Source organism: Netta rufina (assembly GCF_964035555.1).
Source record: "Netta rufina genome assembly, chromosome: 3".
NCBI classification, from domain to species: domain Eukaryota; kingdom Metazoa; phylum Chordata; class Aves; order Anseriformes; family Anatidae; genus Netta; species Netta rufina.
Window position 1 is genome coordinate 50904954 of NC_140125.1, and position 16242 is coordinate 50921195.

Here is a 16242-nt window from a genome sequence, read left to right on the forward strand (position 1 = left end):
TAGTACTTCTCAACAGTTGCCTCTGGGATATCACTGTATTTCTATCTGCCACATCAGCTCTAATAATTGCCTAGAGAAAAATAAACTTTTGAAAAATTTACTACTGTGTGCAAGATTTGTTATTTTTTTTCTAAGAAGATTTGCCACAAAGTATCACAATAGGTGGAAAAGGACATTAAGTCTTTTCCACCGTGAACATTGTTTCCTGAAGATGTTCAACAAAGTTTTTTTGTGATGTCTGTAAAATCTAAAATCCTTCTGTAAGTAGCAGAAATTTACATATGTTCAGTTCATGGCTCGGCTTCCTTCTCTGCCCCAGCAGTACTGCTTACTTGGGTCTGCACAGGGTCTCTAACATCTGTTGTGTCTGCTTTCTTCTGGTATGCAGATGGGCTTTTTGTGGGGATGGCTCCTGTGTTATGCAGGAGATTACACTGGATGATCACAATGATCCCTCTGACATGATATCCTATGAATCACCTCCGCAAATGCAAGCGAACCTAATAATAGTTCTAATTTGGACAGAGAAAAAAGGGCAGATGGCTAACATGAACTTGCAGAAGGTGATTCTGTTCTCTCTGTAACCACTCAGAAATGCAGAGACCTGATCTGTGTTCGTAACAAACAGAGCTGCAGTAAATCTAGTTTGTAATTGCTACCTTTTTATTATGCCTGCAGATTTACTCCCTCTTTTCAATGCCTCAGTGTTTGCCTGGTTGGAAACATCGCAATTGCCAGAACTGGGCAGGAATTGTCCCCCCTTCTCCTCCCTTCCCCATATGCCAGCCGTGGTGGCTGGGATCTTGGGGAGATGGTGAGAGGGGCTTCCTCCTCCTGTCCCTGTGGGTGACACCTGTCCCCTGGTATCTACAGGGTGTGCGTTACTACCCAAGGCAGTTACCCTCATTATAGAGGTATTTGGGATACCTTTATTGCAGTCATTTGTCTTTAAACTGGGAGCAGATGCTGGTTGGCTCGACCAAAACTTAGGGAGCTGATGGATAGAAATGGGGAGCCTGTCATTAGAGAGCTCTGCCCAAATGATCGGGGTCTTCCTTTGGGTCTGCCTGCGCAGCGCGATGTTTGTGGTCACCCCTGTGTCTGTCTTCTCTTAGAGCTGGCTTACCAGGCAGGCAGCACAACTTGCCAAAGCTGTGGCAGCCTAGAGACTGACCTGGGAGGCCTGGTTTGAGCAGGAGAGAGTCCAAAGTTCATGCCTCCCCTCTCTCCAGACCCTTCCACCTGCACTGCTGTCCCCTGCCTGCTTTTGTGCTGCTCCTTGCTCCTGTCGGGTACAGGGAGTTGTGACGCACCCTCTGGAGCAGCCCCATGTAGGTTTTGGGGCACCTTGTCTGGGATTGTTGGTTTGGCACTGTCATTACGTGGAAACAGTTAGGTTGCTGGCTGACAAGCGTGAGAGTTGGAGCAGGCCTGCTGTGTGGCGTGGCAGCATTATTTCTGTCCCTGAGCTTTGTGTTCCTTCTGAACACCATTCCAACCCGCTGAGACCGGCAGTGTGGTGTGTTGGATTGTTTTTGCTGGGAGGTATGGGAACAGCTATTTTAATATTGCTTCAGCTGTGAGGATGCCTTCTTCTAAGTTATCAGTTGCTGGGGGATTTTCTTTTTTTATTGTGAAGTAAATCCAATTTAGCTTAGACTCACAGCACACTTCAGTGAGAACCACAGGGGTTCCTCATTACTGGTCTGTGGTGGTTTGTTTCAGACGGTGTCTGTTGGGAAACACCAGGGAGCGAGGTGCAAGGTTTTCAATTCTTTTTTTTTTTTTTTTTTTTTTTTTAGCAGTGCTTATTTTGTAGTTGAGTCTATACAGAGAATTTATGACTTGGCCAACTGCGTTTTGTGCAGGAGTTGCCGTAGACAGGCGCCATTACTCTTTTGTTAGAGAAACTATTCCTATAACTGTGCTCTTGCCCAGCTGCTGGGGTTTGATGGAAAGAGACGGGGTGAAGGAAACCATTGTACAGCCCACCAACTGCAGGGATTGAAGCTGCAGCATGAAGGCCAAAGCCTACAAAGAGGGTACCTTGCTGCTGGAGCCATTTGCTTTGTCACGGCAGTGTGAGAGCAGAGGGATCTGCAGCACAACCTGAAGTTTCGCTTGCTGTTTATTTGAAAGCAAGAACAAAAACAACAAAACACATGCACGCACACACACACAGACACAAAATAAAAAAAAGCTGCTAATTAGGCTTATTCTGTGTTAATGAAGTCAGGGCCCAGTGCTCAAGATGAGCATGGAGGTTCTTCTGTGAGCTACGTGGTCTGAAGTCTGGTGCTTTGTGGTTTGCCTGGCTTTATGCTAGGGTGGATGAAAATACTCTGGTTTCCATCCTTAAATTTTCAATGCTTATTTTATGTCTTTTTATATGTGAATTAGTCTGAGTTTGTTTGACATAAATAGGTACTTCCAAAACGTTTTTAAAGTCCAGAAAATCTTGCATGTGAGAATAAAACCACCTCTTCTTGTTAATGTCAGGCTGGCAGGTGCGTGCTAGTCCTGGGTGGGGCAGTGCCTGTGATAGATGCTCCTGCTTGCCTGGAGGCAAAGGGATGTTTCTAACTTTAATTCCTAGTTTCTTAATTGAAACCCACAGGCTAATTCCTTCTTTTATTTCTAAATTCCTTCACTGAGCTTAAGTGAGAACTTAAATTTGCCTTCCTCACCTCTTTACTTACGTTTTCAAATGTAAGATGACCCTTGGTATCTCGTGCTAGATTGGTTGGCAAAGGAGATGCAGATTTGCCTAGTCTAGTCTGTACACTTCTCCAGGGCGCTTTCATTATAAGTGTTGCTCTGCCAGCTATTTTGGGTGTGATAACTTTTGTCTTTCAAAAACTGAATAGCGCAGTTCTGTCATGTAAGCACATAATGCATTTGGGGGAAATAAGGAAGCTGGCTCTCGGTAAGAAGTGGAGGTTAAATAAAGGGCAAACCACAATCCAGTGAGGTTTTTGGTTTTTACCTCTCTATTTTTAGATCGTTTTCCTCCTGAACATGATATTTGCAAGGTAATAACTTGTACTTGAACTGCAGTTTCAAAGTGCCCCAGTACAATTAAGGGACAGTGGAGGAGGTACATAAGGCCATAAAAGTGACTACTGGTGGCGACCAAATGCCAGGACATCAGGGCACTTGTTCACCAGAGACGTTTGTTGTGAGCATACTTTGGTTGTATGGACATGCATTGTGCTGTATAGCAAACAAGCATCTGGAGTAGGAAGCTTTGCTCTTCTCTGTTGTCATCACAAGAGTAATTTTCTGTGTGTGTGTGTTTGGTTTCCTTTTATTTCCTCTCAGAGGAAAAAACTGTTCTGACATCAGGCATTACAAGCCCATTAAGTGACTGGAGGGCAGGCAGAAACTTTTTATTTTAGGGTAAACAATTGGTAGGATGATGAAGCAGAAGCTGGCCCACACTCCGTCCTTTGCTGTTATGCAGTCTTATTTATCGAGGCTGTGGCAGTGCAAAAGGAAACACAAATATGTTAGCAACTTGCTGAATTTGTTTCGCGCTTGGCTACAACTTGCTGACATTTTTAATGTCTTGTGTGAGAAATTGATGGTATGTAGTACCATGTGCTTTGCTGAATGGTAATACTGTTCTTTGACTGAATATAGCTAATTTGTTATCTGAGTCATAACGTCAGCCTCCAGGGGTTAGCTTTACAGACTCAGAAGAATCTCAAGAAAATTAATTTGAGGGATAAAGTAACTTGTCACTGTTGTTAACAAAGCACCAGTATATTGGTCTCAAGTTTCTTTCTGACGATTTATAGCAGAAAGCTTAACACAACCCTAGCTATAATGTTGAATTACAAAAATCCTAGTTTCACAGGCTCTTATAAAGTGAATATGAAAGGGTGGCCTGGCTGGGAAAGCATCCCCTGTGGGTTTTAGAACTGAGCAGGATGCATCAGAGAGACAAGGGCCATACAGGTTCCAGTTCCTCGCTTAACCAAAGTAGAAAGGATGCTCTGATACTGAAGAGATAATGCAGTGTATAAATTGATATTGCTCCCATCTCCATTGAAGAGTCAATTTGTGTTGAAGTCAAGTGTTTCTTTTTTATTTATTTACTTGTTTTTCTCCCCCTCCCTCAGAAACCTTCAATTTGCACTGAGGGAAAACGGGCTGGGTTTCTTAGTAAATGTCACATGTAACACTGCAGTGCATATGGTCTAAGCACTTTGAGTGACCTGGGCCTGAGGTTTGCAAACCAGGGCCGGAGGGGAGGAGCAGCAGGAGTAAGGCCCAGCCAGCTGGACCAAGTGGGACAAGAGGTATTCCCTCCCACTACACATTTGCCTTGATAGGGGTCAAGCCCCCTAAGGCCTGGGCTGTGCAGAGCTCCTGGCACACAGCATGTACACGTCCATGGCTGTTTTCAGAACTGTTCTTGCTCTTTATGCAGCTAGTTTTGGTCTCCTTTGCGATTTGCCTTTATCATCTTAAGGATTAGCAATGTTAAAAGAATGCAAACCCCCAAACGTCAGGGTTTCTCTTCTTGATTTTCACAAAAGCTTAGGGAAGTGAAAGGCAGACCTAGCCTTACGAAAGCATCCCGGTGTGTATGTATGTACTTCAGGGTATCAGCAGAAAAGGGAAAGAGGTTACTGAATGATGCTTAAAAAGAGAATGACATTTAAAATTCAATGTGTTCTATACAGATAGTATTTGCAATTAATGTGCATTATCAGGAGGTGGCCAGACTGTGGGACTGAATTTTGTGCAAGGCTAGGTTTTTAGTTCACTGGTGTCAGTTAATAATCCCGTCTGTTCCTGTCTCTTGAACAAAAAGGTGGAGGAAGAAAAATGTCTAAATATCTGTTATATTTGGAGTTTTAAGTCTTGATCCTGCCCTTGATCCTATGAGATGAGTATTTGGCACAGAGTATTGTGCTGGTAGATCCTACCTGTCTTCAATGTCAAGGAGTGCTGTTTCACTGAGGGAGTCCAACAGGATTAATGAGGTCTTCTAGGTAACTGTAGTCCCCCACAATACCACCTAGAATCTCAAAGAGGTGTTTTAAGCATGGCCTGATGCTTATGTACTGTAGGTATCTTGAAACTCTTTGACAAAACCTTTTTCTTGGGCTACCTTGGATTTCTGGTTGAGCTTAAGGTGCAGCTGAGGAGGAGGCTGCACTGGATCAGCAATAGATGGCGAAAAAGAGAAGCACAGAGGTGAAATAATGACTGCTGTCCACTGTGTTGTAGAAGACGTGGACTCTTTGTCATGCTATAAGCTGACTTTTTGAGTGGTAACCTCAAAGGAACTCAGAACTGAGGTTGTATTCAAAATTTTTCATAAAGCTTATTAAATCTAAACTGCTCTGAGACCCCATTTCTCACCAATTTGGCTTCTTTTGTCTCAGCTGAGCCTTTCTTATTCATGTCTGTTATATTAAAACAAACACGTGGTCATTTGTTCCAGTGCACCAGTAGCCCACATATCTGTGGGTAGGTACATCAGAGATAGCATCAGTTTCAGATGTGCACAGTATGCAAGAAAAGTTGAGTTCCTTCTCATCATCTGGTCATATTCTGTAACTTTTATTAATATATATATGGATTCGTAAGTAAAATGTTACTGTAGAACAGTCTCAACTGCTGCTCTTTGAAGTGTATAATCTTTTAAGTGGTGCTTTTTTAATCATAATCTCATTTCTCTTCAGCTTGTGTGTATTTTTTCCCTCTTCATGGTTTCATGAAGTGGAACACCTACAAGTTTCAATCCGGTCTTGTTATGGCTTCATCGTAGCGAAGGGACCTGGTGTTCATGGTTTTGAACATCGTGGTGGGGTATACCTTGTTGGAGTAAAGGGCTTGGGGCTATCAGTGCCAGCTGCCACCGAGAGGTTTTGCACATGAGCAACCAGGGCAGTAGTGGGCTGTGGGTTGCCTTGAAGCAAATCTTTGGGCTGTGCTGTCAAGAAGTTCATGGAGTCTTGAAGACATTTTGGAGACTGATCTGGGCTGCAGCTGTCAGACTGGAAGTATTGACTGGGGCTATAGGTATCATGGAAGTATTAGAATGAGCCCAGAGGAGAGCCACAAACATGATCAGAGCCTGGAGCACCTCTCCTATGAAGATAAGCTGAGGGAGCTGGGGTTGTTCAGCCTGGAGAAGAAAAGGCTCTGGGGAGACCTTACAATGGTCTTCCAGTACCTAAAGAGGGCCTACAGGAAAGCTGGGGAAAGACTCTTTGTTGGGGAGTGTAGGGTTAGGGCAAGGGGGAATGGCTTTAAAATAAAAGAGGGTAGGTTTAAGTTAGATATAAGGAGGAAATTGTTTATTCTGAGGATAATGAGGCACTGGATCAGGTTGCCCAGAGAAGCTGTGGATGCCCCATCCCTGGAAGTGCTCAAGGCCAGGCTGGATGGGGCTTTGAGCAATCTGGTCTGATGGGAGGTGTCCCTGCCTGTGTCAGGGGGGTTGGAACTGGATGGTCTTTAAGGTCCCTTCCAACCCAAACCATCCCATGATTCTGACTGTGTTTGCCCAGGAGAAGGCACTGCCTGCCTTGGCTGGGGTCCACTGCATAGGTTTGAGGTTAAGGTCTGTGACAGGCTATACACATCCAGTTCTTTTCCTCATTGGCTGCAGCAAGCAGGCCTGAGAAGTCAAGGTATGTGAACTTCCTTTGCCTCATCTGTAGTCATCAGGTAATTCACTGCCATTTAAGTGCAGGTGATGAGGCATTGCCTGGCCCTCAGCACTGCTCTGTGTAGCTTACCTGAGAGGTGTTCTGTGGTATGGCCAGAGCTACGCTGAAGGTGACAGCCTGGTTTAATAGGACGGGCTCTGTAAAACTACAGCTGACTTCTAAATGTATTTTTTAAGATCAGTCTGGAAAGCTGCCTTCTCTCTGCTGAGCTGGAGGCCACTGCTCCTTGCTGTGCTTTGACCCGTAGGTGCTCTCCCATCCTTCCTCCTCATCCTGCCCAGTCCTTCCAGCTGTTGGCTGGCCCCCAGTGGTGGCATTCCCCATCCCTTCAGGACATGTGAGCTCAGTTATCTCCTTCCTGAAGGAGGCTATTACCTGCACTGGAAGCATAAGGAAGTACCTCAGCAGTTTTTAGAATAGTGCTTCAGGATGAAGAAGTGTTGACAAAGTCTGTAGATCAAGAGCCCATGGTTTCATAGGATGCTGCTCTTCACCGAGAAGCCTGTGACTTTGCCCCCGTGCTGAGATGCTGAGCCTAATGCGAAGTAGGTACTGTGATTGCTGTCAAGGCTGAAACACTTGTATGACTCTTCAAGTACCAAAGTTAGGTATAGGTTTCAGTAGCTTTATTGACAGGTTGGGTTTAAGAAAAATACCACACCTCTGCCATTGAGTCTGAGCAGTGTTTAATATGACCTGCTTTGAACAAGCTAAGATTAAGAAGAATGCATTTTCACTTATGGTTTTCTTATTTTGTCTCTCCAGATGAACACAATGATGTACAGAAAAAGACGTTTACAAAATGGATAAATGCTCGGTTTTCCAAGGTAACGTTAGTTTGAAAATACTTCTTTATTCTTTGTGATGTATTGCCTAGAACAGTATTGGTTAAATGTTTTGCTTTTACTTTTGTAGAATACTCTTAGTAAAATGTGTCAAAATGCCTAATGAAAACATACCTCTGCTAAACAAAATAATGTATATTCCTTCTATCTTTCCACATGCACATAAGCATTTCTCACAACAAAAAAATACTATCCACCTGATTTAAAAACTCAAAATGAAAGATTCTGTTTGTTAATATTTTCAGATATGTAGATATCTGTAAGGTGGTGTCTGGTTTTTAGTCCTCTTACTTCAAACAGTTTATTTTTGCATGAGTGCATTAAATTAGCTTCTGAGCCCTTGTCACCTTGTTTACTCTGTGCTGCTGAGTCAGCTTTACTCATCCAAAGCACTCTGCACACCTCCAGTTGAGGCCGCCTAGTATTGCTACTTTGAGTCTTGAGTGTGAAATCTTGTATAGTTGCTTGCTCATTTTGATTTTTCCTTGGCTCTCATGCTGTACATTTCTTCTTTTAATTCTCTTTATTGACTTGAGACTTGTTGAGGTGCTTGTTTTATGCTTTCAGAAGAGAAAGGAAGTGGTGGTTGCTTTGGGATGCTATTTAAAGCCTGCTTTTTATGCCATTCTGCTGATAGTGAAAAATGACACATTGCCCAGGCATGCTGTGCCTGTGGGAAGTTTCCCTCGTTTATAGTTTGAAAGTGTGAATGAACCTGGGCTATGATCAGAGTAAAATCAGTGGCTTTTTTTTCTTTCTTCTAGCTAGTATGGTGCTGAAAGTGGGATAAGGATAACTCCTGGTGATCCCAGTTTGATGAAAAGGGCCGCGCATGTGGAGTACTGAAAGTTGGTGCAAGTGTAGCGGGAATGTTGGTGCCCTTTAAAGCAATGTGACAGTGCAATGGCAATGAGTAGCTTCCGCTGGAGCATTGCCCTTCTGAAGTTCTTGGTCAGCAGAAAAAAAAAAAAAGTTTTACCTTCCTTCCCTTCCTGTGCAATAAGACACTGGGCAATGCAAGGCTTGTGGCCTTGGTTGATTCATTTTTGGCCTAGCTTTGTTTTGATTGAAAGCTGATATCCTGCACTCTTAATCCAAGGCATGCTTGGCTAGTTTCCTCTTTAGGGGAGTGGTGTGTATGTGTAACTGGTTACTTCTATTCTGCCTTTGCTGCTGAAAAAGAAGAACAGTCCTCTGGGAGCAGGGTTAGGCAGGGCAGAATCACGTAAGGAGTGAAAACTTGGTGAGAAAGGAAGGCTTATTTTTAGAGACTTACCCTGGCTTAAAGATGGCATGAACATGGAAATGGTAGTGATACTGAGAATGTGTTATGTGGCTTGTTTCTGTGCGTTGTGGACGTGATTTGTGTTGAAATACATACAATTGTTTTCAGCCTTTATACCTGTATACCCATGGAAGTATTTTATGAAATGGCTTTTCCTTTTATGCCATGTATTTGCACAGATCCTGCTTAGTCCCTGGAATTCCCTGCCTGGAGGGTGTGGACAGATGTTGAATTTGAAATAACTTGGTGACTTCATGGCCCATTAAAGTACCTGAAGTTATGAAAGCTATGTTAATAATTGAAGAGAATTATATTAAAGGACATACTCCTGACTACTGCATATCTAATTCAAACTTGAGCATGCCTACATTTCCATATTAAGATCAAGATATATGAAGATTCATGAACTGGAAAGTTTGAATTGCAAAGAAATTGCTGGTGTTAAGCAGAAATCTCCCTGTGCAAGGAAGTCTAGTTTCAACTGTGTTTTGAAAATGTACAGAGATAGATTAGTGTTATTGAAGTTTTTGCATTTAGCAAGTTGTTAGAAATTCCTTTTCTGTGAGCTAGATTGAGCTGCTTAGTAGGACTGAGATATTTTAGAGGTTGGGTGAATGTTTCTGACTTCTCTAGGAGAAAATGAAAGAGAAACTTGGGAATTTTGTATGGAATTGTAAATTTTACTCTAAGAATTTCAATTGTCCTTCCACCTTAAATGTCTTTCACTACCCAACCAACTTCTTTTAGATGCATAAATGCAAAATGTAAACAACTGAGGCTCTATAATCTGTTTTTGCAATTTTAAGATTTTTGTATGCCATTGTACAATGTACTCAAAATTATTTAACTTGAATGATTTAAACCAATTCAGTGTAGATTTAGAAAGGATCTAGGAAGAGAGCGGTGTCTCTGTTCTCGCATCAGAGAATAGGTAGATGACTGATACACAGTAAGGCTTGAGTATGCTGGGAGGTGCCAATACCTGCTTTGGGCACCTGATAAAAGTTGTTGCTCTATTTTAGAGTACAGTAAATTGTTTTTGTGCCCTTCATATAAACTTTAAATGCATCTTACTTCCGCTTATTTTTGAAATGTAGACACAAGTACATTTAAAGTGGATTAAGGAGACTTAAGGTCAATAAATGCACTCAACAAAGCCTCAGTGCTTACTACAGAAATTTTCACCTTGGCAGAGCAATATGTACTACTACTCCCAAGCCTATGATGGTTACATAGCAGAGATATTTTGTTAAAGTGAATCTAGCTGTTTTGTAGATTGTAGCCACTATAAAATTGTTGGATAAATAATCTGTTTTACCACACTTTAACCAATAGGGAAGTTGACATTGAAACAAATACTAACGCAGAACACTTCAGCATAGCTCTTTATCTTGAGCCACAGGTGGTGTTTTTCCCTATATGCTTTTTCCATTGCTCTGTCCAGTGTAATTTTAGGAGTCGGGTTTAGCTGTCTCTTTATGTATAGCCCACTAATCAATGTATCAAATTGTATGGATAATTATTATGTTTGAAGAACATATGTTAAAACTGTATTTTCTATATCTTTGACACTCCCGTGTCACCTCTTGCATTAGTTTGATTTTATTTTTGTGGCTGCGTATTTATGACTGTGAATTGAAAAAAGGGTGTTCAGGTTCTAAAATTGGGAGGTCAAAAGTGGGGAAAAAAGTGCTAGAATTAATGTACCTTACCTGTATGCTTTACTGAACTTTTCAGCAGTGAAAAGGATCTTGTACTGCTTCTTCTGCTGAACTTTGTTACTCAGAATGGATTATCCTCAGTTATCTATTACTCAATTGTCTAGTATTTTTTTCTGCTCACTGAGCATATGGCCACGTGTACACTACATTATTACTAAACCATGACATGAAGCTAAAGGTAGCATTTTCCTCAGTTTCCATTAAACTATGACTTTAAGGCTTACTAGTTTGCAGGTTTTAATGGATATATTTTCAGAGCACCCTTCTGCAATGCAGGAGACTGTCTTGTGTATTTACAGCCATTGCAAATAAAGGTAAATATCAGTAGTTACTAATTTTCACTACCCAACCAAACCTTGATTAGCTTATCCAGAGGGTTTGATATTTACGGAAATATCTTCAGATAATCTAGAGCTCCTCAGATGGTTCATCTTTTCTGCAAACCACCTAAAATATGTAATAGATTTTCAGATAGAGCTTGATCAGCCTAGAGAAGGGACTTCAAGATGATGATGCCTGTGTCATCAAGGACTGGGCTTAATGGTCTAGGGAGGTCTCAGTCTTGCATACGGTTACTGATTACTTAAAAAACTATGTTTTAAGTTATTCTGTTTAGCATTACAGAAAGACTCTTGGCTAAAAGCAGAGTTTGAATCCAGTTTCACAGGATAGATTTCTGCTCCATTAACCATAGTGCCAGTATTTTTCCTTCTCGCAATGTTTTCCTGCACTTAATATGTGCTTCTTAACTTCTACCACAGGATGGGATAAGGCAGGACTTCCAGATAGCTCTTCTGCACAGTGCTTCTTGCTTGTCTTGCTTGAGCAGGTCCAGTCTGTGTACAGTATAAGTCAGTACTCCAGGAGAAGGTACAGAAATTGTTTGATAATGTGTATGCATACAGTATTTGTTACACATAAATAACAGGAGTGAACAGAGATTTTGCAATCAACCTTAATTTTGACTTTTTCACTCTTAAGTAATTTCAATCTCAGTCTATTTGCATGGAACATCAGCAGGCCTGGGGTGAGTCATACAGACGTGTGACACTTCAGCTGACAAATAGCATGGTGGTAGGGTACTTGTATTTTCAGTCTGGACAAGTCTGTAAGGCTTCTAGGAGATCTTACAGGCATGATGAAATATTCAGGAGTCTCGTGTCCCACTTTAGATGCTTCATGTACAGATTTTCCTGCCACGTATCTTTACAGCTCCTCCTTCCCGTGATCCTGTTTTCTCTTCACTAACAATTACAATCTTTTGTGCCAGAGAGCTTGACTGCCCAGCAAACCCTGGCAAATCAGGGTTTTCAGTCACCCTTCCTATCTTGTTACTTCTTCTTTGTTGTGTAGTTGTTTGCCCAGCGAGACACAGTTTTTCCTGTCAAAACTGCAGAGCTAGTCCGTCTGTCCTTCCTTTCCCCTTCTTCCACTCTGTCTCCTCACCATGCCAGCCCTTACAGAATTTGATCCTCGTGTGGTCAGTAATATTTTTGCATCTTCTTGTGTAAGCAGTCCTAGACTTGTCTTCTTTATCTGGCAGCAGACAGTCTCTGCTGGCTTTTGTGTTCTCATTTTCCAAGGTATTCCTTTTCCAAGTTTGCTTTCAGATGGGTTACTTTCCTCTTCCGCTGTTCCTGAACTTGGCAGGTAGGACCCAGAGTCAGCACAAGAAACATGATGCCCTATCTCTTAATTTAGATCTGTGGAGTCAGATCTGTCACAGCCTGTCAGAGCTTCATGCTGTCACTCTAGAGGAAGCTCACAGATCCAGCATGGGCAAACAGATTTTCCTTTTCCCTGCGGAATCCTATCTTCGTTGCATTTGGGAAGTTTTCCCACAGGGACGGCAAAAACACTTGATTGTTCAGAAAGTTGTGCTTGCTGAGAGAACATTGAACCCCTGGAGATGTTTATGGTATTCAGTGAAAAGGATGCTGGATATATTTATTTATTTATTTTTAGCAGGCATTGGTGCAGATGAATGTTAAATTCTCAGTTGAATGGGAGCCATCTGGGGGCATTGCTCCAAGGTGTCAGGAGCTTCAAAACACTTGTGTGCCTGGGAGCTGTCTCTCCCTTCCATTTTGTCATGTATTTCCCTCTCTTTCCTAACCAAGCTCTCTAAACAAGCTCTCCCCTAGTGGGACACCAAATAAAATAAAGAAGAGAAGTCAGGGCAGTGGACAGACTGGTGAGCCTGTACTTGGAATGCTTTGCAATGTGATGGCTTTAAAGGTGTCTTTAAAATTAAAACATTACCTCCTCCATTACACTAGGAATTAATTCTTGTGATAAATGCAAAATCTTGTTTAACTTTCTGAGCAGTGTGCCCTATAGATCTCTTCCAAAAATTTTGCACCTTCATTTTCTTCTTTCCTCTAAGGGTTGTTTTACCATATAATAAATGTCTGACCCTATACTTGTGAAGACATTTTGCTGCTCCACTGCTGACTCTTAGCAAATGTGATAAATCTTTCCAAAGACAAAAGCATGCCTATTCAGGATAATTAATTTCAGATGACCTGGGATACCTGAAGCTGAAGGCATTTTGGCTGGGATTTCTTTGGTCAGGAGAATTACATAGTTAAATGTGTTAATCATGCAAGAATAGAGATCAAAAAGATTGATTAGGCAATTTTATCTGTCCAAGGAGACATCACCTAAGTTCTTTTCCCAGTTCAGTTTTTGTGGTACAAGCAAGGAAGTAATTGCTTCTTTGTAAGACATTATTCAGTCTACTTGTTCTTGCCATTTTCTACTGCTGAATTAAGCTGTAAGATGTAGCCTTGCTTATAGAAGTAGCCAAAGCTTACTTAAAGGCATCAGCCTGAGAAACCACCTGGATGGAAAAGAATCAGTGTTTGTGTGAACTGACTAAAGTTCACACAAGCCTTGAAATGTTTCCCTTTAGTTCACTTTTTGTTTCTTGACTGGACTGCTTAGTGCTTCCTCTGAGAATAGGTCAAATAGGATGTGAATTAACCAAGATGCAGGAAAATAAATATTTTCTCTTCTTATAGGTTATGAAACACAGTAAGAATGATGAATTTATATCGTAACAGCAATAATACAAAGCAGTTCCTGATCTCTCCTAGATTTAGATAAAGCATGAGAATTGCCAGTTTTCTGCCTTCTTCTTAACTGCTGTTGGCCTGTGCTCTAAGGACAGCCTGCAGACGGCATCTCCCTTGCTGGACTTCAAAGCTTGCAGTACTGATACGGACTGCAGTCACTGCTGGTTTTGGTTAGTGCTCTGGACTTGAATTAGAGGTTGTTGGTTCCTGATCTCAGTTTGTTACCCTCCCAGCTGTTGGAGTGGTCATGTCTGTCAGTTCTTCTCAGCCACTGTCAGCTAAACTCACTACACTGAAGCACAGCCATTCCTGCAACTGCTAGTTGCTAATGAGAACAGTAGTCAGCCTGGTCAGCAGGACTTTCTTCTTTTTTAGGAACCAAGTCACAATGCTGAAGTTTAGCTGGCTCTTAAAAACAAACAACAAACCCCCTACAGTGATAAGAAATAGCCACTGTTAGTAATTATACGTAATGAAGCTTTTTCAGCTTTGGAGTTCCGTAAACTTCTGCCTAATGTTTAGTAGAATTAAACTTTCTACTGTGTCTCAGTGACAGGTCTTTTTTTCCTGTTAGTCTGGAGCTTTAAGTAGTTCTTCAGTTTTTTGTAATTATTATTAGTAATTTTTTTGAGCACTGGTAGCGATATTTAATTCTCTCTTGTAAGGTGTGCTTTTTCTATGGCTAACTTATTTTTTACTTGAATTTATAGTCATGATACTAGTGTTGTCTACTGGTTCCACAACTGCTCAGGCACATTGAGCAAAGAAATACTAAAGGCAGTAGTAAAGCATACGCAAAGTACATCTGCCAGCTCACAGTACAGCGAGCAGCTGTCTGCTGTTCTGCAACTCCTCCATCTCAATGGAAGGAGAATGGAAAAAGTGTCACATATTTTAATAAAAATACTTCTGTAAACAATTATTATGGTCTTAAATTAGAAATTGGCAAGATTTATCAGTTCTTATTTGTTGACGTAGTTGTTTACTTTTTGCAATGACCTTTTTGCTTTCTGAATTGTTTCCCACATTGAGTTCCCATGTACTGGTCTCATGATGTAGCAGCACTTGACATGTTTCTTAGTCTGTGTTGGTCATGGTAAAGTGTAGCTCTTACTCCTTGCCTTGTTTGTAACTGAGTTTAAACTGAGTAGGTGATTACTATGAATACTCTGGGAATCTTGAACTTGACAAATGGCTCATGTTTTTGTTTAAGTGCCAAACCTGTTCATTATTTCCCCTTTTTCTTGAGAAAGGGGAAAAGAGTCTTTGCAGTTCTACTACTATTTTGATCTATTTACTAAGCGTTTTATTGGACATTAAAAACACTTATTTATTTTTTTTTAAACCAAAACTATTCTGTCCTTATATAAGCATCATTGAAATATCAGAAGAATCTGGTGGAAAATCAGGATGTCCTGTTTCCTATATACCTTCAGGGTGGTTTGGTGTTTCTGAGGTGGCAGATGATCTGTACAGTGTCTGCTCTGAGTAACAAGAACTCATCTTCTTGCAGTGACTAGGGAAGATCGTACATACACTTGTACAGTATGCATTACTTCCCTGGTGACCATCAGCATGCATTACTGTGGAACCAAGAGGACCTTTCATCCTCATTCCCGTCTTGCAGCTAGGAGGACTGAATCAGTGTCATGGAAGAAGATTTGAAGTAGAGTTGGCATATCTTTTACCCCTGAGTATCTTTGGCATCCATTTACTAGAAAATGATTCCAGTAACAGACCCTCTTTAATTATTTTAAAGAACGTGTAAACTCTCTGCTGCAAGTAACTGATGACATAAGAAAAAACCCTGCATGTTTCTAGTTAAACAACTAAAGAGACACTGAAACTTTCTTTACAGTTAATAGCTAACTCTACGTATAATCTCATGTCCAAGAACAATATACAAAAGCATAAACAGTTGTGAAGAAAACTTACGTTTAAAAAGAAAAAACACAAAATGACCCTATGTAGTATTAAGAATCTGTGACTCCCTTTAATTTACTGTAACTTGACTCAAAAATCAATTTGATACACTTCCTCTTTTTAGTAATAAAGAGAAAGTTGAGAATGTTCTACTGTAAACCAAACAAAAAGTATTCAAGGAAGATTGCCTTGCAGCTGTGTATGGTTTTAGTGCAACGAACTGTGAATGCTTATGGCTGATCTTTGTATGCTCAACAGTACTGGATGACTCTTTAAAAAAAAAAGAATTAAAAAATCTGATCCAGATTTTGCTTCTAGCTTCCTTTATTTCCTGGGAACATTTTCTGACAAACAGGAGGAGTGATTTCTGCAGTCATGTTGGCTGGCCTAAACTAGCTTTCTTTGTATCTCCCTTGTACAGCATGTAATGCTAGATGTGTGCAAGGAAGTGTGAGTCATGGTCTTAAACCTGATCCAGGTTGAGAGGTTGAAAGACGGCCAGTGAATATGCCAGGGCTGCTGCTGTGAGGAAGAGGTTCCTGCATTGGGTGCTTCTCCCCAGGTGGGGCGGTGCTCTCGCTGGAACGTGCACAGCTGAAGCCTGTGCTGACTGGTATCACCACTGACGGTCTGGTCTCCAGCTCAGAGGTCAATGAGCAGAGGTAGCTGCTGCCTGAGGCATAGAATCATTCAGGTTGG

General features: G+C 41.4%; 1 protein-coding gene across 2 annotated transcripts in view; it reads left to right on the top strand.

Moving 5' to 3' along the window:
- UTRN (utrophin) overlaps window positions 1-16242 on the top strand; it is a gene marked incomplete at its 5' end in the record, with an annotated part of 369309 nt that overhangs the window by 48792 nt on the left and 304275 nt on the right. For both annotated transcript variants that reach the window (XM_084284598.1, XM_084284597.1), the window contains one exon: window positions 7458-7519. In XM_084284598.1, the coding sequence (XP_084140724.1) occupies window positions 7458-7519 (62 nt within the window). The remainder of the gene's footprint in view (window positions 1-7457; window positions 7520-16242) is intronic.